This window comes from Paramisgurnus dabryanus, chromosome 11 (assembly GCF_030506205.2).
Source record: "Paramisgurnus dabryanus chromosome 11, PD_genome_1.1, whole genome shotgun sequence".
Classification (NCBI taxonomy): Eukaryota; Metazoa; Chordata; class Actinopteri; order Cypriniformes; family Cobitidae; genus Paramisgurnus; species Paramisgurnus dabryanus.
Window position 1 is genome coordinate 6,083,097 of NC_133347.1, and position 25,706 is coordinate 6,108,802.

General features: G+C 36.2%; 1 protein-coding gene and 1 long non-coding RNA gene across 4 annotated transcripts; both read right to left on the reverse strand.

Moving 5' to 3' along the window:
- Positions 1-2,511: 2,511 nt before the first annotated feature.
- Positions 2,512-24,494, reverse strand: tasor2 (transcription activation suppressor family member 2). 3 transcript variants are annotated; one of them, XM_065248336.2, is made up of 23 exons: positions 23,621-24,492; positions 21,974-22,122; positions 21,600-21,695; positions 19,538-19,610; positions 17,141-17,232; positions 16,877-17,014; positions 16,667-16,794; positions 16,555-16,568; positions 16,275-16,374; positions 16,032-16,126; positions 15,832-15,932; positions 15,666-15,738; positions 15,523-15,594; positions 12,798-15,425; positions 11,574-12,330; positions 10,192-10,618; positions 9,635-9,758; positions 6,231-9,250; positions 6,020-6,142; positions 4,991-5,144; positions 4,430-4,535; positions 3,106-3,287; positions 2,512-2,872 (listed from the first exon to the last, which is right to left on the reverse strand). In XM_065248336.2, the coding sequence occupies exons 1-23, from the start codon at positions 23,649-23,651 to the stop codon at positions 2,775-2,777; spliced, it is 8,781 nt and encodes a 2,926-aa protein (XP_065104408.1). In that variant the 5' UTR covers positions 23,652-24,492; the 3' UTR covers positions 2,512-2,774. The 3 variants fall into 3 exon arrangements, with proteins under 3 accessions (XP_065104408.1, XP_065104409.1, XP_065104407.1); XM_065248337.2 differs by having other exon boundaries at positions 6,231-9,758; positions 11,574-11,922; positions 23,621-24,494; XM_065248335.2 differs by having other exon boundaries at positions 6,231-9,758; positions 23,621-24,494.
- On the reverse strand, positions 3,878-4,416 carry LOC135730417 (uncharacterized). The gene is made up of 2 exons (XR_010525963.2): positions 4,203-4,416; positions 3,878-4,104 (listed from the first exon to the last, which is right to left on the reverse strand). It is a non-coding gene; the product is annotated as an uncharacterized lncRNA (long non-coding RNA).
- Positions 24,495-25,706: the final 1,212 nt, after the last annotated feature.

Consider the following 25,706-nt stretch of genomic DNA (forward strand, 5'->3'; position numbering starts at 1 on the left):
TAAAAACATGGTTTTGCTAATAGTTATCAATACACCTAAAAAAACATGGTTACTGCACTTTTACCACAAATAAAATAATTTTCGTAGTATACTTTACTAGCTATTTACTATGGTAAGGTTTAGAAACACTAGATACTACAGTATAGTAAATATTAAAGTATAATGCAGTTTTTTGTTTCATTAAATAAATTTTTTATCTCATACCATTTAGGATAATCTTAATAATTATCAATATTTATTTTCTTGTTTATTTGTTAAACAAATTGTTGGATCATATTATATTTATTATTTTCTTGTTTATTTGTTAAACAAATTGTTAAACCATATTATATTTTTTATTTTCTTGTTTATTTACTATTGTGTGACTGGCAATAAATACATTGGTAAAACTTTACAAAAAGGTTCATTAGTTCTTATATTAACTAACATGAACAAACCATGAGCAATACATTTGTTAATTCTAGTTAATAGAAATAAAGCTTTTACTTAGTAATTGTTGAAATTAACATCAACAAAGATTAATAAAGTGCAGTTCATTATTGGTTCATGTTAACTAATGTAGTTAACTAATGAACCTTATTGTAAAGTGTAACCAATAAAGTATTATGCATGCTAATCACGTGCAGTTTATGCTAATATAAATGCATATTGTATATGCTTGAAATGAGTTAATAGTAGGGATGCACCGATAGGATTTTTTTGGGCCGATACCGATTTAAACAGACAACTTCTGGCCGATACCGATGCCGATGTTAAACACTTGTATACAATACTATACAGTTGGTCTATTAGCTAGTTTATTTCTGCATCAAATTATTTTTACTGAACATGGATTGGATCTAATTAACATTCAACTGACCAACATAATAAGAGAGGCACAAAATAAGCTAAAACAAATATAATAAGAGAGCATGACAACCTTCAAAGGTGGTTTTTGCAATTCAGCATTTATTTTATTAACAACATTAACTAATTTTTTACATATAATGGATTTCTTTATGCAGTTAATTAATAAACAATCGATATCGGCCTTTCTCGTGCTATTGCCGATATGCCGATGGTTTCAAATTCATCAAAAATCGGCCGATAAATATCGGCGGCCGATACATCGGTGCATCACTAGTTAATAGTGCAGATAAATGTAAATGCATATGTATGTATATCTCTATTTTAAATAGATGCATTTAACTGGAATAATGAACATAATAAACACAACAAGTGGCAAGAATAGACAGGAACTCATTTCCATAATAACTTGAACAAAGCATGCCAGGATGCACTTCATGAAGTTTGTTGAGAGATTGCCCAGGATGTGCTGTGATCTGGCCAATGGTAGCTACTGTATAATGTAGTTTGGCCTATTTTGCAACCATAACATTCAAGTTTACACATTTTGCATAAAATGTACAGTAAAGGTCCATTATCTATTATGAAAGGATACATATAGAGTAAGAATATTTAGACGCACAGTTCATGGTCGTGAGGTATATCTGGATTTTGCATGAATTAAAAACAAACAAATATAGGGGCCCCTTTATATTGCAATCCTAATGCTATAGAATATAGTCATTTGCATATTTATGCAAATGAACAGTAACGTACACTGCACATAAAGTGTTAGTTAAAAAACAAGAAAATGTAGGATGGACCTAGCAATGAAGGTAAGTTATATTGGCACATGCAGTGTGGACGTGGCATCTAAAGGCAAATATGTGTGCCAGTAAGAACTTGTGTGGCATTTAATACCCGTGTTCCTGTACTTGTTTAGATGTCTGTTAAATTGGGCAGGTTTGTACTTGTTTTGTTTATAGTTCCCCTTTGGCACACCTCTGCTAACTGAGCTGAGTTGAAGGCAATATAAAGTCTATGAAGCAGCAAATAAAGCTGACATTTTTACATTAATACATTTTTTGAGTTAGTAAGATATGTAGTAAAATGAAACAAACTGAAGTGTTACATTTTTAGAAAAAAAAAGAGATCACATTCAATCTATTCACAGTATACAAACTATAATCTGTAGGCTTCACTGCGATTTATTTCAACCCTTTTCTCAAAGCAAAAAGAAAAAAAATCTCCAGCTCTCATATGCCCTTTTAGATTAAGTTTTGGTAAATGTTAAGGCAATTTCAGTACATGATGGATAGTCACTGTTAGTATCAATATATAGTTTGGCTGTGGTGTTCAATCGATGCACAGTTGGTACCAATCCGTCCAAAGTGTGCCAAGAGAAATGCTCCACCTCAGTCTGAACCATTGAATTTTCACAGGTTGAATCCATGCACTTATTCCAAAATCCAAAAAGTCTCACCAAAAAATCTAATCTTTTGTGTAGTTTTGGTGAGACTGGGTGCATAACAGAATAAAAATATGTTTGAATCCATCCATCCATCCATCTATTAACCAATACTTTTGTTCTGTTGACAGCTTTGGGTTATACAGCATTTGTTTTTTACTAAGCTTAAAATTAGCATTTCCAATCTTCTATTTAAACTCCGGCAAAAGACAACAATACTAAATCAACCCGTTTATTAGAGTTTCAGTCAAGGCGATCTATAAAAAACATGAAGTCAAGTTAAAATATTTAAAACATTTTCATGACAAACTTATTCTTAACCAATATGACCTCCCATTCATAAGCTTACAAACTGTTTATAAGCAATACATAACAGATTAACAAGAATACTTGTGATGAACAATAAATTATTACTATAAACAAAAATGTATATTTTGTTAAAAACATCACCAAACTAAAGATCTATGGAATAACTACAACTTTATGATACAGAACAAGAGTCTTTTGAAAGAATCCGTGAGAATGTAAAAATGTTCATGGTTAAAATCCCATTTCTCTCAAAAACATCAGTTGGCGTGTCTGAAAAGTAAAAGAACAAAAGATTAAATACAAGATGTTTCATGTGGTATTGTTGCTTACTGCTTTTACTAACATACAAATTTGAATGTATCCTGTACCAGATCCATATAGTACAAACTACAGATCCAAATCCATTCCATTTGGGGATAACAAAGTAGATTTCAGATCGGCTTACAATAAGTTCTCTTTTACCTGTAAAGCATGTGGATCATGTTAAAAACCAAAACTCTCACCTGTAATAAACACAGGAAACCGAACCGAAGAATTTTGCATCTGGAGATGAGTCAAACAGTAGAGGTAGTCTGGTCGACCCCTCGATATGACATCACAGTCATGATAGGGCAAGATTTCGACTATGCCAGCCTCCTGGCACCAATCTATGAAGCTCTGCTTCTTACTTGCCTCACGACTCGACCTGCCAAAGAGATTACATGCAAGATTATGTGACTCATGCAGGGGAAAGTGTTTTTGACTTTACTGACGTCTGTTTTTACTCATCTGTTAGGTATTAATACTACTATTGTACGAGTAGGTAAAGTTAGTTGGTTTAGATATAGTTTTTTCTGGGGGTGAAGCCACAGGTGTCAAGTTTGGGCTCCCTTATTTATTTTCATCATCTTTATAGCATCACCACATACTTTTTCCCTTAAGTGTGTGTTGTTTGTTAAAATAAATGTAAACAAAAAAGTAAATAAAAATTAATAATCTTTAAACCTGATAGAGGAGTTGCAATCTTTAATTTAATGAAATAAATTGTGTGTGGGAAAGATTGACTTTTTTACAATGTAAAAATGTTTTACTTCAAAATGTTCACCCAACAAATGAAATAAAGTAACAAATATTTTTTAAGTAGAATAAGTCTATTTATTATTTTGCATGGACTGAATAAGATTAGTGTGAACATGTTTTTTACCTCTTTTTTTTTGAAGTGACAAATAATTTTACATTAAACAACGGTTTTGAAAGTTCCCAGTATGCATTGAGGCATTTAAATATATATATATATTTTTAAATATTACTGTTTTAGTCTTTGCTGGCTTTATTTATTCACACTGTTGATGTTTTCTCTAGTTATCTGTTGTATTTAGAGTTGCTTTTTAATGCATGCTGTTTTAGGATTGGTACCACGATTGAGGTTTGTGTTTTCAGTATTGAGGTCGTAGTGCATGATGCAATGATCAGTGAAGATGCACTCAACACAAAGTGCATTTTTAAAATTTTTACCAAAACACCTTTGCTATGAGTACACTTTCCCAGATATGAACAAAAACTTTGTTTTGCGGGTCACTTGTAGACGCATTTGAAGTGACGTTTTTGTCATCACTTACACTCCCTCATGTTTTTCCGCACCTGTGTGAATTTCTTCATGGTAACAGGCCTATTCATTAAAAAATGTCCCGTTGTGTACCACAGCCAAAATTCATCATGTTTGTAATGTCATAAAGGTGTGTAAATGATGACAGAAGTTTTATTTTGGGTAAACTACCAATTCAGTGACCGAGTAGGCAGCAAAGCAGCTTGCTTTTTTGTAGACGAATATTTTAGCTGTGATCTTACCTTGCGCTTTCCCGAAGCTTGCGGCTGTCTTTGTAGTGAAGAAACCATTTCCATTTTCCTTTTTTTTCCAATTCACCCAAGATCCCCACAACTTTCTTCATGTTGTCTTCATGTAAATTGAACAAAAATGATGCCATGAAAATTTCATAATGTACAGTTTAATGCACTGTAAAACAACATATGTGACGTCACGACCCTGTACTACAAAAACATAAGTCATAAGTAGCATGTGTATATTTGAACCAATAGACAACAATACATTGTATGCGTCAATAATATTATTTTTTATGCCAATATATAAAATATGTATAAAATATATTAAAAAAATATTTATAATTACCAATATGTGTTGCTAAGGACTTCATTTGGACAACTTTGAAGGTGTTTTTCTCAACATTATTATTTTTTTAGATTCCAGATTTTCGACCAAATATCGTCTTATCCTGACAAACTATACATCAATTTATTCAGCTTTCAGATGATGTATAAATCTCAATTTCAATAAATTGACTGGTTTTGTGGTCCAGGGTCACATATAATTTTCAGCACTACATACAGTACCTAGAGTTAGTGTGTCGAAAGCCAGTTCATCACACACGATAAAACCGCCATTAGCGAAAAGCTCTTGATGAGTAAAATTCACCACGTCATCGGGTCGATCAATGCCAGCAAACAGGACATTGGAAGACTTTTTCAATTCCAGCAAATAGGGCACCTGGTTGAATGAAAATGTTTTAAGAAAATGATAAGGACAATCAGATGTTTGAAGGAAACATCTTAATTCATATGAAGAGTTTGGTTTCAAAATGCAATAAATCAATTTTGACAAATTTTGGTAAAATGTGTTTTCTATACCAAGAAAGTGACAAACGTTACAAACGTTCACATAGCATCTTTAGGTTATTAAAAATTCAAATCCATAATTTGATTTTCAAAGATTTATTATAAAACATAATTTTTTCCGCACAATGCAATAAATCCATTACAAGTTGATAAAAATCTATCGAACCAATATATAAATGTGCATTCATCTTTGCCATGTTATATTCATTTAGTTGACTAGTGGTATACACCGATTAAAAAAGAAACATTAATGGCATTAATCAAAACATTTATCATATTAAGAACACTGTCACTGCTGCTGTCATCCTTGGGACGTCGTCGCTGAACTTTTTTGACAGCGATTGTCTGTAAAATGTTTTGGTCCTGCTCGATTTTCGTTGACTTTGGTAAAACAATGTAAAGTTTTTCATAAGATCCCCTGGGGTCAATGTGTTAACATGACAGAAGCTTGATGCTGTCGTGTGAGAACAAGCAACAGCCGGCATCTTTCCTTCCCAGAAAACCACCCTGGGTTTATCAATGCGTTCAACAATTTTTTTTGTTGATCGCAAAGTAGATTCCGTGCGTATTCAACGTGACGCCATTATTGTTTACAATGCGTAAATGGTGCGCTGTGATTGGTTAACCGGATTTATGGCATTCTGCAAAGGAGGAGGACTGGCGTTTGTTATTTTATCGCGTTTTGGAATCAAACTCTTCATTTATAAACTCGAGGGACAAGTAAAAAGTTATCCATCATGCACTTACCTCACTGATGTGTTCTCCAATATCCTCATTCCTCAATATAATGAGAAGAGGGGACTGATTATTATCACTGAGGTCAAACTCATGTGGCTCGACAGGTATGTGGCCATTTATCATCAACAGATTCTACCAATCATAAAATAACAAGAACAGATTTATTTGTTGTTTTGATATACTTCATAAGATTGTAAACATATGCAATCATTTTTCTTACCCTGGTTTCTTCAAAGAAGGCATCTGCTGACGTGACAAGGATATAGAACCTATATTTATTGCTGCATTCTTGCTTAACAACAAAATTTAGATCTTCAAACACATCTTTTTTGACACAGAATCCCGACTGTTGGCCGTCACTGTCTTGCTCCCATTTTCGTTTGACTGCCTCAGTTTGTGGAGAAATACTCTTCCTCATGCTGGACCTGTGTGAAGCAGCGGATTGTTCTGTTGTTCCAGAGATTGTGGAGCATGAAGCCTCACTGCCAGATTCACAGCCATGTCTTCGCTTTCTGATATGTGCCCTTTTCTCCTTCCTATTTGACAGATTCACTTTAATTTTAAACTGGGGAAATGATGGTCGTACTGTGCCAAGTTCAATGGAGCTCTCTTCTTCATTGGGATCCGAAAACCGAACAGTCACTGGAAAACTAGCACGTTCAGTATTTGACTCAGAGCGTGATGAGAAATGAAAAGAACTTCTACTTTCTTTGAGAATACTATTCAGTTTTTCTGAGAAGATGAGGTATTCAAGATCGAGTAAAGATTGGGTCACGTTAGCCTCGCTTTGTTGATCTTGCCAGTGTTGTGAAGAGTCTTGAGATCTTGTAGGTGTTTTATTTGTATCTACACATGGTTTCGTTGTGGGAGAGTTCTCGAATGTAACTCTGCTCCCTTTCTTATCAAGGATGGTGACAATGGAGGAGGGTGGGATGTCAAATCTGGTGTTCCTCTCACTATCACTATCATATATCTGCCTGGAAACTGCCTCCCTTCTGAAATACTTGCGCCAGTCAAATCGCTGCTTGTTTTTTCTACCTTGTGAAAGAGAATTAACGGTGACTGTCCTGGTTGGCCTTGGTTGATGCGTTTCAAAGTAAGATGTTTTTCCAGTGCTGTAGTCCACAGTACAACTCAAAGAATCTTCCTTATCCCACTCAGCATTCTGATAGAAGACATCTGTGATTTTTTCCTTTCTACGCCTCTTTGCTGAAGTTTGGTCCAACTCCATACTGTCTATGTTTGTTGCATAATGGGGAGTATAACTGACCTTGGTCTGATATTTATAACGATCACCTCTTCTGTTGGTAACATCCAAAGTAGATGGAGATTCTGATTGATAATTCTTCTTTTCCCAACATAAGTCACCCATTTCTTTCATTTCTGCTTCATAGGAACCATCTACAACCTCAGATGTATTGTACACTGGATAACTGGTATCAAAATAATCTTCATCAAAATGATAATCGTCATCAAATTGCTGACTATCAGGTCCATTTGTTTTACAATCGGGCCATGCTGAATGTTCATCAGATGGAGATTTGTGATAATATCCATGCATCTCGTCTTCATTATAGTCTCTGTATGACCGTTCAGAGTCTTTTTGAGACACGCTCTCTGTGATGTTTACCTGTTCGTCATTTTGTTGGGAGGTGGGACAGAGTTTTAGCTCAAACTGGATCTCTGGGTTCTCATTGGGTGAACAGGTTGACTTATCTTTCACTGTAAACTCTGTTGTGCCAGTGTATTGGCTCTGTATCAACCCTGGCTCTTCAGAGTGGGTTTCATCACCATGTTCTGTACAGTTGGAGATTGACACTTGGGAACAAGGACTCAAAGGAGTTTTAGGTGACAGTTCGGTGATACTGTTAACAGTGTTGTCATTATGACGCAGGATCTTATTTAAACGTTCTCTGAAATCCAAGACTTTTTTGGAACATTCACTCGTGTCTGAATCATATGAAACTTCATCCCGAGTTGGTGTTGAACACGTACTGTTAATTTCACCTTCTGAGGCTTGGTTCAAAGCTTGAGTTGCTAACTTTTTATCAGAGTTGTTAGTGGTGCTTTTGAGAGATGATGTACAAATTTTGGGAGACTGGGATTTCTGGTGTGCATCTATTACTTGGGTATTGTCTTCACAAGAGTATGATGTCTGACTTTGTGTTTCTTTTTCACGAACATTTTCATTAAATGCAAATATATCATCAACAGTTGTATTCTGCTGGCATCTTTCCTCATCTTTATCTGAGTGACTCATTTCTAAATTGCTGGATTCAGTGATATGTGTTGGTTTTGTCTCATTCTCACACATGTCAGGGGCTGCTTCTTGTGCCACACTCTTTTGCTCAAGGGTCACATTGTCACTTCCACTTTGCATTTCTGCAAATGCATCATTATCAGAAGATAGAGTAGTTTTCTCTTTACCAGGCAATGGCTCACTCATACTCACATCACCTGAACATGAAATGCTATCAGTTTCACCACAGACATCATCTTCAGGCTTTGCCCCCTCATGAAGTACCACTGGCTTCTCAGATCGTGTATTACTCGCTTCCATCTTGTCATCATGTTCCTCATTGATGGAGACACAATTTTTGGACTCTGAATCCAATGATTTGACACTGGGGATATTCAATTCATAAACATCTATCACAGCATTGTCATATGAATCCTCATCACTGAATTCCATATCAACACTGTTTGGATCATCCTTTAGATCCACAACTGACTTATCTTCTGCTTTGGGTATTTTGCATTCAGAGTCACTGTCATCCAGGTTAGTCCTTTCTTCTGACTTAGTCTGACCTTCTTGCATTGTTTCCTCTACTGTACAGCCTTTATCTCTCTCCTCCACAGTTTCTTTAGTGTTGTTCCCATCATCAGACGGGGATGATGAATCAGCCACATTTGTGTGACAATCTTTCTCAACCAAAGGTTCCAGTTCATTATTAGTCTCTTTTTGCTCTTCAGCACTGTTCTCAGGTGATACATTATCTTTCAGCTCATCAACATGACCATCACACTCAATTGTGTGATTGTTTAGATCTAGCGAAGGTTTAAACCCTGCAACACTGGACTGATCTCTACTAGGACTTTTGGATGTCGTTTTATCCTCAAGGCTTCCATCTTTCACAACTGTCAGAAGTTCATCCCGGCTGTCTTCATCTGGGACCTCTTTAATGTCCTTCGTTTCAGCTATACTTTCTTTCTGTCCCGAATCAGGCGATCCACCAGCATCTGCAAATTTTAAGGCCTTGTCAACATTTTCATTATCTACAGTCCCTAGGCAACCATCCTGGCTTCTATGCGCCTGGAAAGTTGCATTACTCTCTGCATTCTCAGACACATTGTCCTTTTTCTGCTGTACAATCGTCGCTTCACTCCGGGCTTTATCTTTACAACTCTGTTCAAAAATATTTGTACCCAAAACCAAACTATGACATCTGGAGAATGCTGAGGGTTTAATGGGAGAAATTACTTGATGGAAAACACCAGTGTCTTTGCGAACCAGAGAAGTTGCGCTGGTGGGTGCAACATTTTTGGAAACATTAATGACCTTTGCCACTTGCAGGTATGGTCGAATACTTATGTGCATATTTGATGCTTGCTCACACAACTGACCGTATGCACTGTTTCCTTCCAAGATCTGGGTGTATGAGCAATCGCTGATGATGTCATTTTCATCATCATCTTCATTGTCAGACACCACATTTTCAACTGGTATGTCCACAGTAGATCTATGATTCTGTAATAGAGATAACAAAAAGTAGAATGAAATAAATTTCTTAAATGCAAAATCGCTATGCAGAAACCAGGGACTTGCCAAAGTCAATTGCTAACACAAATGTTGACATAACTTGCCCTGTAGATATGTCACTCAAAAAGTAAAATAACTAACTTCAAGGCTCCAGAAAAAGTATAATCACTGGGACGATACCTTTCAAAAAGGTCCTATAATATGTACTATTTTTGGTACAGATATGTACCTTTTAGTTTTAAAAGTGTAGTTTTTGAAAAGGTACTGCCCCAGTGACAACTTTTCTTCCTTCTTGTACCTTTTTTCTGAGTGTAAAAGCTATAACACCAATCATAACTTCCCACATAAATATATTTTCATTATAATAAAGAAAAACTAGTGCTGATATCTATTACTGTATTCTCAAGTCATAAGACATTACCATCAATTCTTTAACTTTAGGACTGTAGGACAGACTTCTTGAAGGTGAATGCTTTGGCGCTCTTTCATGAGATACTACTCCAGGATATGATACTGCATCATGTCGTCTTCTTTGTTTTGAGTACAAATGGAGATTCACAGGCTCTCCGTTTTTCACAGAAAGATCCAGAATCTCTGAATTTGGTTGCAAGGTCTTGGGAAAGTTCTCTTTTAGGTTAAATTCGACATTAAGTGATGACATAGGAGTCTGAATGGTATCTGCATCTTGTGTAACACTGACATCTTTAATGTCCTTCCCACCTGGGAATGCTGGACTATTTTCAAGGTGAAATAACCTAGAGGTGGTTTTACTATAGAAAAGCCCAATCCACATGTGAAAAATCTGATGTACTTCCTCATACGTATCTTCAATGTCGAAGTTCCATTTGCTTCAAAATGGGGAAAAAGGAAGTGTGGTTAACAAATGTTTTTAAGGACATATATAGCATTTTTAAAAGTTTATTTATGCGTTATGATACAAAAACTGTTAAAGAAAGTGCAAACCTCTGCTTCAGCATATTCACAATGATCTTTGTGATCAAGTCGGCAAAAACACACTAATGTTTTAGGATTTAGTGCATGCAAGCAAAAGTGTTTCTATAATGGGTATGCTTTTTATAAAATTGGCAAGAAAACTTTTGTTTAACTTTGTTTAACTTACATTTCAACTACAAATATGACACACTTTCAATAAAGATGAATGCTTCTACGGGTGAAATGCTCCTTTAAATGTATGCCACAATGTTGGACAGTGATGTTTGTTCATGTTGGTAAACAAGGCCAAGAATACCGTATATCAAAAGGATGGATAGTAAGTTTAGTTATATAGAAGTTCACACTAAATCTCATTACAGTAGGTCACTCTCACAGTGTAAATGAACAGGATCTTAAACGTAGAAAGCAAAGTGAAGCCACATATTGTGCTGCCAACATCCATTACTAAAAATTAGAAATTAGTACTACTAAAAAACTAAGGCAACACTTTATTTTACGGGGTCTTTGTTACACATGTTACATGTCATTATTATAGTAATAACAGTTAATTATGCATAATTACATGCAACTAACCCTAAACCAAACCCTAATCCTAACCCCAACCCTATAGTAAGTACATGTTATTAATGATTATTACTTAGTACTTAAATGTATAATTACAATGTAACAGTGATACCGTAAAATAAAGTGTGACCAAAACGAAATTAGAAAAAAATCAATGGTAATTATATGCTTAATTACCACACTTAATGCAAACAATAATTATAGCAAAAATTAAACATAAAAATTGTACATTTTTAAATATATCACATTTATGAGAGTAATCACAAAATAAGATGCAGCACTTACCCATGAAGCGCCCGCATAACAGCTTTGTCTAAATCATCATTGGTGAACTTGCTGTCGTATTTAAACTCATACGTGTCTCTCCAAACCCTCACAACTTGAATCGATTCGTTGTTTTCAATTACACGTCTTTTCTGAAAGTTCCTTGACTTCCTTGTTTTCGTCTTGACGTTAGATGGTAACGCCTTATTTGGAGCAATCAGAGATTTCCATTCTGTTTTGCCACCATTATTTTGACATAATGCTTTTTTAGCATCTACAGGCAAGTTCAGATGTAGTCCAGACTTCAAGGCCAGAGGAGATTGTACATATTCAAATGGAGAGCAACCCTGGGGCAATGTACCAGACAAACCTGTTAGCAAAGAGGTGGGCTGTGAGTAAGAATGCTCTTTTGATATTTCCAAAACGAATGCCCCAGTCACTAAAAGACCCTCAGGGAAAGGAGATCTTGGGGGTAATTTAATTGATGGACACCGCAGAAGAGCATGAAGGACGGATTCTGGAGAGCCACCGCCTTTAACTCCAGCAGGCATCTCCTGGTCAGGTTTAACTCTTAAGTCCGTTACCGTTTTGTTACTTGCACCAAGGGCCAAATCGGCAAGTATACTTAGAGCATCTGAGGGCATGGGGAATTTCTCGGTACTGCCCTTGCCATCGGAGCTAATTCTGCCCACCCCATCCCCATAAGGCGAAGGTAGGATATGCTCGTTGACTTGTTTTACTATTTTGCAAGGAGCTGATGTGTGAAAATTAAGAGACCCTGCAAGGAAAAGACAAAAAACAATAACGTATAAAACATCAACAATGAAAAATAGCAAAAGCACATAACTGGTCAGAAGTATGAAGACATGCAAAAAGAGGAAGTACACAGTGAGACAAGCATTAAAAATAGAAAAAGAAGACAGAAAACTGATAGGGCACAATCTGGGTCCAATTTTAGCACACCAGCACAATTGGCTTACTGCCCATTCAGATATATTTTAACGCTTAAACTAATGTTTAGAACAGGAATGATGTATACATGAAGGACTCAGGTCACTTACAAAAATTTTTTCTCAAAATATAGAAATCTACCCACTAAATGTCATCCGCTACAAATACGGTGCTGTTTACCCACATGACCTTAACATGCTTATTTACTTTTTGGTACACTTTCAAATTGTATATGAAGAAATGTATTCTAAAAGTTAGATTAAAATTAAAGAAAATAATAATCACAATTTTTACCATTTTCTTTTGAGAGCTTGCTTCCCCATGACACAGATTCCTTAGTTTTTGAAAGGATTTTCTTTGGCTTGCCTCCATCCGATAATGAGGTTTGCTGTGACTCATCACTTACAGATTGGAACCCTTCATCTTTTAATCGTTTATTACTGACGTCATCCATGATGCTTTCACACTTTAGTTTTTTTGACTTTGGCTCTGATACTTTTTCACCACCAGGGGAGGAAGCCATAGACTGCATTCCCCTTATGAGCACTGTCTTCAATTTACTTATAGATATTGCACTGTAAACAGGACGTTTGGATTTCTTTTTGTTTTTCTCAGGAGAGTCTGCTTTAGGGAGAGTGGACATGGATTGATCAGGAACTCTGGGAGGACTTGTGGGTTTATCTGCTTGATTGGCAATGGAATGATCTTTGCTGGTGTTCTGGAGGCATTCTGCCTCATTCGATGTAGATGTCATAGATTGCTGACATTTGTCAATTTCTGATGGGCTAGTTTTGTCATGTTCACCCTGAGTAGTTTTTGACGTAACTAGCTGAACTCTTGGCTCGTTTTTCGATGGAATGTCTGCTGGCTCTTTAGAAGGAAGTTCTCCACTACTTACCACTATTTCTGTGAATTTATTCTCCACTGGAGAAATTATTTCTGGCTTTGTGTCAATGTTTGTCTCAACACATATATTCTCATTAGTGCTTTCAAATTCCCCTTTGTCTGAAGAGTCTCCGTTAGTAGTATCTGAACCATGCGGGACAAAGACTCTGCCACATTTTGTAAATGCTGACTTTAGACCATATCGGTCTCTCAAACTAACTCCCTCCATCTTCCTCCTAGATACCCTAGACGAAGTCTGTTCTGTGGTATTCATACTACTTTCATCACTTAGCGAGTCATTATTGCTGGTCGTCAGTGCACCTGATCTTAAACGACGCTTCAGACTGGCATCAGTATTCCACAATCTTTTGCGCCTTGGCAAAGACCGCCAGTCTTTTTTGGCAGTACTCACTGAGTCATCTGTTTTACCCTGGTCAGTTATAGTTTCAGCTGGTGCACTTGTGGAGACTTCTGTGCTTTTTAAAGATGCTTGTTCTATTCTGGTTTCAGGCATGTTTCGACGTATACCCCGTCGCCAATGTCCCCTGCCCCTACGACTTGAATAGGTTACTGGATTATTATGATTAGCAGTCTGAGAGACTGACTCGGTTTTGTCATTTTTAGGATCCATCAGGGTTTCAGCTGTGTTCTCTGGTAAAATGAGAGGCAAACCTGAGGTAGGTAAAACAAGCTCTTTTTGGGCTTCTTTTATAGCTTGCAAGGTTTTCCAGTGCATTTTGCGATTCCTACCTCTACGCTTTGGAAGAGAACTCCAATCCACTTTGTTATCAGGTTTAGACATTATTTTCTCAGGATGTATACTTTCCTCCAGTACCTTGCTTGGTTCACTACCTCCTTCTTCCTTTGAAATGGTTAACTGTGTACTGCTAGTTTGCACTGGAGTCTCTTTTGAGGCTTTCCAGTGCATTTTGTGATTCTTACCTCTACGCTTTGGAAGAGACCTCCAATCCAATTTGTTATCAGGTTTAGACATTACTTTCTCAGGTAGTGTACTTTCCCCCAGTACCTTGCTTGCTTTACTACCCCCTTCTTCTTTTGAAATGGTTATCTGTGTACTGCTAGTTTGCACGGGAGTCTCTTTTAAGGCTTTCCAGTGCATTTTGCGCTTCCTACCTCCACGCTTTGGAAGAGACCTCCAATCCTCTTTGTTATCAGGTTTAGACATTTTTGTCTCAGGATGTATTCTTTCCCCCAATCCCTTGCTTAGTGCAGTGCCACCTTCTTCCATCGATATGGTTAATTGTGTACTGCTAGGTTGCATGGAAGTCTCTTTTGAGGACAAACCCACAACCTTTTCATTACATTCCTGAGATTTTTTAGCATCAGTATCAACACTTACACAGTTCTCTGTAGCCACCTCACCCAACTTAGGTGACACAGAAGAAATTGAATACTCAGGCACTTTGTTAGCTACTGTTACTATTGCAGTTCCCAGTGTCCCCTTCTCCTCCTGCAAAGCAGGTTGAGACTTCTCTGTAGACAAAGTCTTGTGCTCATCTTTTAGATTTTCAACTGCCATGCCAGAGGTACTATGACCATCACTGATGGTCTCCTCTTGCTCCGTTTCATTCACGGCAACATTAGCAAGAGCCTGTGGCACCTCCTCTGGTGATGATATATAATAGATATCATCATCTTGTTCATCGCCACGTTGCTGTCGACCAGCAGCCAGTAACTCCAATGCCCTGACTACTGGAACGGTAAAGCCACAAGGCTCATCAAAATAGGATTTCAATAGAGTGCCAGTCTCCTGTGACCATTTAGGGGCAATCAGTGTAAAACCACTAGGCACATCATATTGATCTGGAAACATACTTGCTTCCCGGGTGGGAGCGTCCGACAATCCTGGCTGAATAAGAGTGGCATAGTTTTGCAGATGTTTCTCTAAAGTAGTATGGGGAGCCCCCTGCTGGTTTGGAGAACATTTTTCCATCTCTGTTTCTGCATAGTTAAGGGCTGGGATGGCTTGGATTATATCTGCTGACACTGTATGCTTTGATAGTGCACCCTTGGTATCTAAATATAAAAAAATGTTGATCAGACACGCAGAGCTTGCTTACAAAAATATATTTTTGCTAAAAAAAAAACATAATTAAATGATTCTCCTTGTTACCTTTTGGTACAGTTCTGGAGTCTGGGAAAATAAACATGCCTTGAAGCGCAGCTGCCTTTCCAGATTGTGCATCTAGAACAATGGGATAACCTAAGTTTTGGTTTCATTAAAACAAAAAGCATTAGGATTGGTTGGCTTCCTACCTTCATAAGAGAAGAGGTGTGAAGAATGTAACAGTATTAGGAATCCAGAATCATCCAGTGGTATAACAAAAGCCTGGGGAATTAAAAATGCACAATTAAAAGATTATGTAGGTTTTAAACTTTTAACTAGTTTGCTGACAAATATTGCCCTCTTTTCCATAGTTACCATGTCTTTCTCCTTGAGCTCCTTGATTATTTGAGCAAGGTCATTTTTTGCCTTTGAGGACACAACGTCATACAAATTGTAACATTTGCCATCTATGCAAACTATGGAAATATGGAATGGAGAAAAATGTAAGCATTTGCAAACATTAAAGCACCATTAGCAACACTAAACAATTTATTGCAAAAATGATTTTCACACACCTTCACCAACAATGCAAGTTTCAAAAATTTCCCGGGGCAATGTCCTTTTCAGTTCCGAAACACCCATTGCACTTTTAATTTTAATCATCTTGGGGCTGAAAAATCCAGTTTGCATTTTAGTCCTACATTTTATAAGTCGATTTACATTCAGCTAGAATATTCTGCCATTGCATGGAATCCATGAAAAGGTCTTTCCTACAGGTTTAATCACATTTGTTATTGAATTAAAGTCATGACACATACAGTTTAGCTGGCAACCAGGCTCCACTGACGGATTGAAGGCCAACGTCATAGACAGCTGATTCAATCATCAACTGGCCGATCCATGGTTTGTACTGAAACACTAAAGTGAAATAACCAAATAAAAAGGCCGTCTTTGTAGTTAAATACCCTCACGTGAAATGCACTGAAGATCATACAAAAGATGTAACTGATAATATCAAAATATAATCAAACACATAATTGCCCAATTAAAAAACTTTACCACAAATAACACACACATAATATAATCCATAATTCTTACCTTTTTTATCTTGACTTGAAAAAGAAAGAGAAACAAAAACATTTTTAGCTGTCAAAAACATCACTTAATAAAACATTCACTGTAATAAGCAATAAAAACATAAATGTAAAACCTCTGCTCCTCCAATCCTGAGGTGGCAGCAGTTGCCCCGTATGAAAATGCCACAATGGCCAATGGACAAGCTAGTCGTGGACACGATTCTGTTTTACTGCTGCCAGCAATACGTTCATACATGTAGTACTGCAAAACAAACCAACAGTGTTAGATCAGCAGTTTGATTCCAGAAAGGAAGGAACCCCATTGCGTGTAAGAGATATCACACCTGTGTCCGCTCATAAGCCAAAAACAAACTAGTAGTTGAAGTCACAGCACTGAGATGTTCTGACACATGGCAGTCGAATCCGGGTGTCGGAGGGGTGAAATTCTGGGTGTAGTTGTCAGTAACCTCTTTAACTCTACCCTGATTTTACATAGTGAAGTTGATAATTCAGTACGTGCATTCGGCAAAACAGAAGTGCTTAAAACATAAAAAATGCTATTTAAAGCATAAAAGATGCAGTTGGTTAAAAAATAACCAAAGTTGTACCTTTGTTAGTTTCACGAGGATTATGTAGCCAGTCTTGCCACTATACCAGCGCTTTAGGTCGAGGCAGTCAGAGTATTTTGAAATGTAAACACCTAATTCAAGAGAGAAAAAAAATCAGAAAACCACGTGATAATCATTGCAACAAGGAAAATAAACTGTTTTGAAAACAATTTCACTTACTGCGGCAACATAACCCAGAGCAATAGTAACGTTACACAAATATATACAGCATACAATTCTTACCTATTCACAAGTGTTACCTTAAAAAGTCAAGTCTAAAACAAATGACCGAAAACTTTTCAAATCTACTGTTTTTGCCACCTTTTCTTCAATATGAAAAAACACAACGCATGTCTGCTGAAACTGTACTTAGCATTGGCTAAGACGTGTTTATAATTTTCAGCACAGTATAAACGGCCTGTTCAGAGCTGGACAGACTAGTTTAACTGCATTGTTTGAGAAAACACACCTATGATTAAAAAGAAGTTCTCCGAAAAAGTTCTCTGAGAACTCAAGAGTTCTTATATTTCAGAATTGCTAATATTTCAGAATGCTAATACAGTGTGATGAAAGTAAGGTCAACAAAACAAGTCAACAAAACAAAATGAACATGACACCAGTACTTCTGCAGTACTGTACCAAAAACCAGTTTAGCATCCATGTGCTGACATTTTCTCATGTATTATTCATTAGCAAAGACAGCAGAAATACAATTTACATACTTCTGGGAATTCATGCAATAGCCAAACCAACTGGTACACAAATGGGAATGATAATAAAAAGCTTTCTTAGTTTCTTTAAGTATTACAAACTTTATCTTACTAAGATGTTTTCATAAATAGCATTTGTGGACAGCTCTCCTGTCCCAAATAATTCAGTGGGTGTGCAATGACAATATGTTTATTCGATTTTTTGTAAACTGTATAGGTTGTCTCCATTCAAGTTTATCTGAGCAGTAAAATTTCATTCCCTGTGTTTGATACACTAACACATCTGTTTTTGGTCTAAACAAATAAGACAGCAGAAAAGAACATACTGAGCTTTGACCCAGTAGATATTTAAATAAACTTCGATCAAACACAACTCAAAAAAGTATTTTTTATCTAACCTTTGAACATTTGGAATATCCACGTCACTATTTCTCAAAAGTACTTACAGTATAAACCTATTTTCTGAGTAAAAATTTGTTCTAGGTTAAAATGATAAAAAACAGCGTGCTCAGATATTGCACAAAATTAGATCTAGTGCTTCTAACTAGTGCCAAATCCTGCCGTTGTTAGGTTCAATATTAAAATGCATTTTCAGACTTTACAATAGAAACCTTGTCTTAGCCAGAAGTTGATTATTAATATAAAGATAAAAAATACAACTGCAATTTACTATCTCACATTAACTTTAATCTTCTCTGCAGCTAGTAAGTTATATATCAAGAGCTTCCCTCTAAGGAAGCAGAAGTGGTTAAAACCACATTAATTAGCATAAGTTAACAGCTGCATCATGCTTTAAAAATAATCTCGAAAGGAAATTCAAGAACCTCTAACAATGATGTGCCAAGACGTGCATTAGTTGAATAAAAATGCCTGCTGATTTTTATGTGTTTTTTCCTTATAAAAGCTGATAAGGATACAATTCTGATTATATAACAACAACAAATATAAAACCTTGACATCTGTACAAAATAATATTAGTTTATAAGTTATAAAAATTATAAAGTTGAGAGTTGAGGTTTGTTTTCCACCCACAATCTGCTGTGCCTTTGCTATCCTCTATAGACACCGACTGATGGTGTGAAAGTCCTTTGCAAGAATATATTAAATATTTTAGTTATTTCTCTGTGAAACATTCCTCCACATGTGGTGATGCAATGTTTTGTATTTAGACCACAGGAAATACGTTGACACTACACGCGCTGTAGTAATAAAACGTCTGTATTGTACCTTTACTTTCTCTTTCTATAGATGAGACTTAATCTACATGCAACCTTATATACAGCAACCATACACTTTCACTTTTCATTTGTAGGTGAAGAATTCCAATTTGGAAACAGCAGTGGGGACATATTCACTTCCTTTAAAATGTTATAATTTAAAAAGGTATTATTTTAGTAATCTTTTGTTACACAATTTCTAGAAGGTTTTCAGTTAAATGGTTTAAAATTGTATTGTTCACTAGTATTACAGAGCAATAATAGTAATACAACTCTGTAAAACTGAAACTGAGAGCTCTGCCTTATCTGTATAGTAAAATAGACCCTGAATTAGTACAATGTCAATCTGTGACACGTTATATATCACATCACCTTTTATTCTGATTTTACCGCAGTTATTAAAAAGTAAAATCTGGGGGGACTCATCTAAACACAAAGTTGTTATAATGTAATAACAAAACAATCTTTACCTTTTGATGAATCTCCAAGAGTAGTGCATTTTGTTTGTCCAACCAACAAACCTGTTTCCCCAACTTTCCTTGCCTGGGAAAAAATCAAGTCACATTAATCGGCTTGTTTAGACACAACGTAAGCAGTACTGTTTTCGGGTCCAAGTCTCTTTTAATTTCACGTAAGACTACAATCTCAACAGCTGTTTACTCATTTCACGCATTTAAGCTAAGCTTTTATAAAACTCATGGAGTACACTACATTCTACAAACTCACAGCCCTCTTTAACTGACTATTTAAACCATGATTCAAACAGGAGTTTTGAGCAGTGCAAGTTAGCACTTGTCCTTCTATGATCCAAATGCAGGCATGGTTTTATGTTTTATGGCGCTTTTCCATTGCATAGTACCCCACGGTTTGGTTTAGTTTGGATAGGGTCAGCTTACTTTTGGGAGCTTTTCCATTGGGTGCAGTACGTAGTACACAATACTTTTTTTCGTACAACCTCAGTTGGGGTTCCAAGCGACCCGAGCTGATACCAAACGTGACACGAAAACACTGTAAATCACTGATTGGTCTGAGAGAATCGTCACTACCAGCGTCATCGCTATTATGTAAAAGATTAGCTTTACCTTCGTGCTAGCTTGCGCTGTCTCGAGCAAACATGTTGTCATCTGTGCTCTTCTATAAGTTCCCAAACTCCCTTTCAGCGATGAAAAACATCCACAGGTTGAGAATCAGGAACACCATAACAGTTTTTTTTCAAACTTGCAGTTTGTGGCGGAACATTTGCAACGAGCACGTCAGCATAATATATGCTTAAATGCAACTCAGCGGAGCGCCGGGTGTTTGAACAGAAACTGTCATGTGAGACAGATCTTGAATGTGCAAAGATCTATTTGTGGTGGCCATGGCCAATTTCAATTTTATGGTGGACTGAGAAATAAATAAATGTATGGGAATGTACAACGACACTCTCACTTGCATGATGTCACAGCAGTAGGCAGCGCAAATATAACGACACGTCTATAATCCCTCTCACTGCGAAGTGATACTAAACTCAATGGAAAAGCTAACCAAGCCAAAGTGAGGTGAGCTGACCCGACCTGACCCAAACCAAACCGTGGGGTACTATGTAATGGAAAAGCCCCATTAGTATCCTTACCAGTGTTGGGGAAAGATACTTTTAAAAGTAATGCATTAAAATATTAAGTTAGATCCAAAAAAGTAACTAATAATTGTGTTACTTTTCATGGAAAGTAATGCTTAAATTACTTTTTAGTTACTTTTGCATTACTTTTTCTTGGCTGAGGCCTGATCTCTTTCAGGTCTTGCAGGGTTTTTTATGACTGAAAAATTGCATATTTCATCACAAAAATGTCGAGCTCTGGCCTGCCATCTCAGTTTCTGACTCTTCTGACTCAAACTGTTCCCACACAGGCGTGTACGCATAGAGTGCATAATGTTCTGTTTAAATCAGTACATAATTTTTTTATAAATTTTTTCATACTTGCATGTCTTTTTTTAAATGTAACTCAAATATTAATGTGTACATTTAAAAAGTAATGCGTTACTTTACTTGTTACTTCAGAAGAGTAATATTATTACGTAATGCACGTTTACTTGTAATGCGTTACCCCCAAGACTGATCCTTACCAATTTCTTATGTCTTAAGCAATGTAAAGTTGATCGATCAGCTTGGTCATTTTCGTCAGATTTGGCTTGTATTGATAAGTTAGTAAAGACGTTATTAACTCCTGTTAGTATTGGATTGGGAGCTAATTTTCCAAATACGGTACATAGCGTCACATTTTCAGCTGACGTTGGAGGTATTCAGGCCAATTACAACGTACTGGTTAGCTGGCCAATCGAAGGACACTGTGCTTTTCAGAATGATGAGCTTTTTACAAAATCAACGCGTTTCAGGAAAGCAGGGCATAAAGAAGAAATGTAATTTGTTTTTTAAGCATAAACCAAATCAAACACATTGTATTATACAAATACACAAAATAACGTTGTTTTTAGCAATGTAATAGGTGCTCTTTAACTTAAAAAAGCTTTACTAGTGTTGCAATGCTGTACCTTGTTTAAATCATCAAACAGCAGAAAGCCAAAAGACTCCTCAAGTTCATGCTCAGAATATCCCTTTTTCTTCTTCTCAGCACGAAAGGCAGCATACTGTTGGAAGAAAACATCCATCTTAACATTAAACATGTCTATATGATGCTCAGCACCACTATAATCAGTATAGACAGCATCTAGATCAGGGTTGGTGTCCTACAGAGTTTAAATCCAACACTAATCCAACACACCTGGATCCAGCTTATCAAGCTTTCGAGGATTACTAGAAACTTCCAGGCCAGGTATGCCGGTCGGAGCTGGTTGGAGCTAAACTCTGCAGGACACTGGCCCTCCAGGAACTGAGTTTTACACCTGTGAACTAGATGTTAACTCACCCGTTTTTGTAAAGCAGCGTTGTTAATTAGATAAGCAGAGTTGTACGTAAAACACTCCTTGGACTCTTTATACAAATAGTTGTCTTGAAGTGGAGCTAGAATATTCTCATCAAAGGTTACTGAGCCTGGAAGCACAGGCTCTAGAAGACCTGGTAAAACAGGACACATGATTGGTCTGAAGTTCTCTACATTCTTTCAAACATATCTTCTTTTGAGCTTTCCTAAGCTTATGTGGAAATTCATCTGAATGACTTTATGTTAAAAACTATGTCACATATATTCGAGCAACAAAACGCAACTTGGATGCCAATCAAAATAAATGGAATTAAGTTTAGTGATTATTATGTTACATAGTTTATAAGTCCTTCTAATAGCTTTTAATTAAAAACACAGATAATCTACAGCAGCCTTTATACTGTAGGTCTCCTACACTGAATATAGAACAGTTTCAACAAGATGTCACCAAAATATTTAAGTCTTTGCAAGGACATTCTATAGCTTTTGAGATCAATAGTGAGTAAAAACAAGATTTGTGATGAACACCATGTGTACACTATGGGTTTTGTAAAATACATAAAACAAAACTGGCTATACAACTTTTCCTCAAAAAACAAACATGCTTTCCATTTAAGCATGCATAATTGCGCAATCGTTCTGCTAAAAAAACATGTTATATACTGCAAAAATTGATGTTCTATCTTAGTATTTTTGTCTTATTTTAAGTACAAATATCTAAAAAATTATTAAATCAAGAAAATAAGTCTAGTTTTTTAGACAAAAACTATTAAATTTAAATGAATTTGTGCATTAAACGTGTATTAAACATGCATAAAAATGCCAATGGGGTAAGCAACAATCTTGAACTTTTTCTTAAACACTTCAAGACATTTTTACGAAAACATTTGCTTACCCCACTGGCAGATTATTTTACTTGTTTAAAGCACATTTTCAATTAAATTTGATATTTTTTGACTTATTTTCTTAGGTAATTTTTAGTTTAGCAAATTTTTACTGTTATGTTTCTAAAATGGCTCATCAGTTTAGATATACTACATTAAATTAATAATGTATATTAAATAATATTACCAATCAGACACAATACACACCTAAAAGTGAATTCATTCATACTGATTTATATTAATCAAAAACTACATAACTGCTATAAAGTTGAGGGCAATCGCCCAAGCAAATCAGTACCAAATGGGGCGTAGTTTCTGTGGGGGGTCAGGTAAAACCCAGAATAATAAAAACGAACATTTACAATCCCCCAGTATTTTTACGATCAATGTAAACGTATGTACAGTACATTTCAAGTACACAAAGTTCAAACCAAATCTACACCAATGAGCACCAGTATTCAGCAACCAGTAAGGCTAGTAAAATTATACACGGGTACTATTGTAAAAACATTTAATGTTAACCTACGTATGACTGGAACCCGAAAATGACCCACCACAGGTTCGTTTGGTGTCAGGACAAAATGAGAGTACAACTAACGGGGGGCTTTAACTCGATGCACACGTTTACACACATACTAAGTTACAATACAACATTATTTACACTAACTACGACTAATAATGCAGTAACTTACTAACGTCAAACCTTTGACGGCATCACATAACGATCATTTTCACAAACTAAAGTCACCTTCTTTGGATTGTGTTGTCGCATTCTCCATTAAGACGAGGCATATGTCCCAGGTTTGTGGTTTGATATATTAGATATTTCTGGTCTTCGTATGTTTACGACATTCATCTAACACGAATATAAACATCCAGCCTTTTACTTAAAATAGTCTAGAAATGCGTGTTTAAAACTACACGGTTATTTTTTAACTCGACGACTTGGTCTCTCAACATGAACTGCGTTTTTCTGGACTTCTTGTACTGCGTGTGACTGTGTTGCAACCAGGAAGAGAATTCACATAAAGGCAGCAAAGGTTGGGCTGTGGAAATGCAGGGCTGATGATGGCGAATCGGTCTGAGACCGTTTTTTAACGGATTCGATTTCTGACAGGAATTTGAATTCTTTCGACAGCGCGCGCTGCCTGCTCAACGGACGCCGCCGCGAGGATTCGAGGAGCGCGGTGCACACGAGAGAGCGAAACGAAAAAGAAACAGAAAGTCAAAACTTAAGGATCCATCTTGCGTCGCTATGCAGTTACGTGGTTTGGTCGTTAGTGGGCGCCCATCAATGTTCTAACGCCTGCGTTCAAAATTTTGTTTACATCAGACATCAACTCACAAATATACATTTGATACGTAAAAGTAAAGTGTATATGTTTATATAATTCATCGACGGGCAGGAAGGTAGCTATTATAAAGGCAACAAATGGTACTGGTTGGTTTCATAATGATCAATTTACTCCTCCGGGCTCTAGGTGGAGCTGCTCAGCTTTCTGCATGTTCCCCACCCCCATGTTTTCGTTTACAAGCGAATGTACCAGAAACGATTCCAAGATGTTCTAGTACTGAATGTTCCCAGTGTTTCCTGGCTATATTTAGTGTGTCAAAGTCTTCTCGTTAGCTGAAATATCTGATTAAATACAACATCAAATATACATACTGTATAACAATGTGTTTTACTTGTATAACTGATATAAATCATGAAAAGTAAACATATTGTGTAATAAATACCTAAAACAGATTGACTAAACCTGGTTTATGTGAATAAGTAACTGACAATTAGGATCTTAATGTTATTTCCATTTAAATTCCATGCTTTTATCTGATCATTCCTTATGTATGATATCTTGTGTAAATTATTCAACTACACTTTGTTTTGTTATTTGGAAGACTTTTTATTTGTTGTTGTATCTTATATTTGTTATAATTGCAATAAAAAGTAACTGAAAAATAAGAGCTATTAATCAGAGATCAGTAAAACTACAAAATACAAGACAGAGATCGGTAAAACTACAAAACACAATACAGAGATCAGTAAAACAAAAAAAAAACACAATACAGAGATCAGTAAAACTACAATACAATACAGAGAGCAATAAAACTACAAAAGACAATACAGAGGCAGGTCAGTAAAACTACAAAATACAATACAGAGATCAGTTAAACTACATTATACCACGGGTCTGTTGAATGCTGCATTCTGATTGGCTGAGAAATGTTCTATGGGTATTGATTATTTTTCTGTGAACGCACACCTAACTTTTCAAAAATCTTAAAATAGGCACCAGAGCAATGTTTGTGGTAACCGAGGTATAAGAGGAATAATTGACTCCGGTCCTTTGAATTATTTGAAAATAATGCACACCCGCGGTGTAACGGCACGACACGAATTGCACCTTGGGTGTGCATTATTTTCTTATAATTCAATGGCCCCTCGTCAATTATTCCTTACAAATACAATAAAGAGCAGTAGATAAACTTAGAAAATCGGCACACTTGAACATCAAGTTCATAGCATATCTCTATTGATTATCAGCATAGAAGCAAAGGGTGGAAGGGTGGAACAGGCCTACTATTTGTCATTATATTATATGTCCTGTTAATATGTTCTGTGCTACTCATAAGTCCATTATGGACATGGAGAAACAACATGCTTAAAGGGATAGTTCACTTTAAAATGAAAAATAATTTACTCATCCTCATGTTGTTCTAAACCTGTATGAATTTCTTTTTTCTGATGAACACAAAAGAAGATATTTTCATAAATGATGGTAAACACACAGCAGTAAGTGACCATAGACTTCCATAGTAGGAATAAAATATATGAT